The sequence below is a fragment of the Montipora foliosa genome, chromosome 2 (genome assembly GCF_036669935.1).
Source record: "Montipora foliosa isolate CH-2021 chromosome 2, ASM3666993v2, whole genome shotgun sequence".
Lineage (NCBI taxonomy): Eukaryota > Metazoa > Cnidaria > Anthozoa > Scleractinia > Acroporidae > Montipora > Montipora foliosa.
In genome coordinates this window covers 50,527,022-50,529,521 of record NC_090870.1, presented here as the reverse complement: position 1 = coordinate 50,529,521, position 2,500 = coordinate 50,527,022, and the positions used below count along the sequence as shown (strand labels likewise).

At 36.4% G+C, this 2,500-nt stretch overlaps 1 protein-coding gene across 2 annotated transcripts in view; it reads left to right on the top strand.

Annotated features, from left to right (window-relative positions):
- LOC137993469 (choline transporter-like protein 4) overlaps positions 1-2,500 on the top strand; it is a 54,326-nt gene that overhangs the window by 37,811 nt on the left and 14,015 nt on the right. For both annotated transcript variants that reach the window (XM_068839340.1, XM_068839341.1), the window contains 2 exons: positions 891-970; positions 2,388-2,500. The exon at positions 2,388-2,500 is cut by the window's right edge and continues 17 nt beyond it. In XM_068839340.1, coding sequence (XP_068695441.1) covers positions 891-970; positions 2,388-2,500 — 193 coding nt within the window. The remainder of the gene's footprint in view (positions 1-890; positions 971-2,387) is intronic.

The following is a 2,500-nucleotide window of genomic DNA, read 5'->3' as shown; positions in this document are numbered from 1 at the left end:
AGTCTGAAAGCTCAGAATTCTGATGCTTCATATTAATTTATGCACGTGCAAACGCATTGCATTTTTAAACTAGTGAGTCTTTGACGTCATCTTATCCTTTATCCAGCTCTCTCAGGATTTTAAAGTTAGTAATGGCGGACCATTAAAGGGGCTAGGTCACGCAATAATAACAATAAGGATGCCAAGAATTGTTTCTTCTATTAACAAAGTATGAATATTTACAAGTAATTTCCCTGAACTACATTAACAGGAAAGTTTATGGTTGTTACCACAGAAAGAAAATTGGTGTAACGAAAAGCGAAAATTAATGGTCCTTAAAGGGGCTAGGTCACGCAATTTTAGGCAATTTTAGCACTGATCGAATGGTCATAGAATTGACTAAAATATCAAAATAACTGTTCAAAACTATAGAAGAACTCTAACAAAACACAGGGAAGCCAAGAAGGGACGTGGATGGACAAAACTGGGGAAGATTGAAATGGATTGAATTCGGGTAAATTTGAAAAACGTCGGCCCACCTTTTTTCAAATTTATATCAGTCTATATCAAAATGTCATTTACACAGCTGGAAAATCATTCTCAGTTGTTATGTGGCCGTGATTTTGCAAATGGAAGACTCTTCCTCTGCCAATTTGACGTTTAGAGCTCATAATTAACAAAATTAAACAAACTTGCCTTAAATAGCGTGACCTAGCCCCTTTAAATTAAAAAAAATTCCAGTCAAAATAAAAAGGTGGCTTTTTGAAATGAAGGCTTAAAACGTCAGTCACTTAGAGTTCAGTCAACATAGTTTTGAAATACAAAGAAAAAGTAGAATTGATTTTTGGTCATAGTAGCACTTTAAGTCTATCACATCTACAATCATTCTCAAATATTTTGATTAATTTTAGGGAGAGGGAGAACAACTGAATAGTATTTCAAGTGAAGTCATCAACAAAACCTGCAATTTTGTGGATTTTACCAGCGATGAGTAAGCTTTCCTGGTTGGCTTTATGGGTTTAAAACTATTATTGGCTGTTCTGTTAAAGCAGCCCTCCAGGTTTAAAAGATGAGGTCTTCATTGTCGAAAGCTGACAAAAGTGAACATCTGACTTACAATACATGCACAGTGTATGAACATATTTGTGTGGTATTTGTAGATTGTTAGTTTCATTTACTTATTTTTATTTATTTTTATCTTGTTTAACAAACCTAATGACAGACTTCATAGAATGGCACCAACATGATTCGTCAATAAGAAACCCGAGTATCTCGAGATAATGCGCAATAACAATAGTAGGCACCGTCCTTAAAAACTCGTCTAAAAATGTTGCGTAAGCTCGCTATTGATTAAGGACGGTGCCTACTATTGTTATTGCGCATTCGTTCTGCTTATCTCGAGATACTCGGGTTTCTTATGGGGGGTGCTTATTAAGACAGGGATATTTTTGCGCGGTTTTAAACTATGCGGAGAAAGCAGAACTTCTCTTGGTATCCAAAAAGAAAATTGGGGTTACCGTTCATTTTCCAGAGACAAACACAAATATTGTTGATTAATTATCTTTGAAAAATGCGTGGTTACCCGCATTTTTCTTTTTGGACTACAATAACACTTGTTAAAATTTGCTTTTCCCGCATATTCCGTAAACCTTTGAATTAGTAGGCACCGTCCTTAAATTGTCAAATAATAAGTGAGAGGAGCACTTCTGTCTTTCGTTATTACTTTTGCTAGGGCGTTACACAATTATTCATCAATACTGTAGCTGCATTTGAAACTAGAGGCGCATGACATTAGAGTCCATCCCATCCTCTACCTCTGAAATGACGATTCTCGACAATTCCTGAGTTTCTCTAAATTGATTATCGTTAATTTAGGACGCTTAGCGCTTGATAGGGATTATGTGGAATGAATATTTATTTTTAAAATCCGAACCCCAATGCCTTAACTCGTCAATCTCGAACCTGGGAATGTTCAATTTATAACCCTTTCACCAGACTACCGCATCGCTAACTATATATTTTTTTGCACGTGCCACGTGGAAGAAAAAATATATCGACACATTAAAAAAAATGTTTTGGCAGTTAGCGATGCGGTAGTCTAGTGGTTAAGTGAAAGGGTTATTAGTCGAACATTCCCAGGTTCGAGTCCAGCGAGTTTAGGCATTGGAGTTCGGATTTTAAAAATAGATACTAATTTCCTATAATCCCTATCAAACGCCAGGCGTCCTAAATTGACGATAATCAATTTAGATAAACTTAGGAATTGTCGATAATAGTCATTTCAGAGGTAGAGGATGGATTGGATAGTTACACGTTAACTTGCATTCCCACGTTACGCTGTTGGGTGCGACTTTTAACGTAAAAGCTAATTGTTCCTGGAAGTATTCTTTCTTATTCTCTGTACACAGGAATTTGTTTCGAATGCAAATCTACCATTTATTTGGTTGGTTTTGGGTGATGAATTTCATCATTGCTCTTGGAATGTGCGTGCTGGCTGGTGCCTTTGCCTCTTACTATTGGG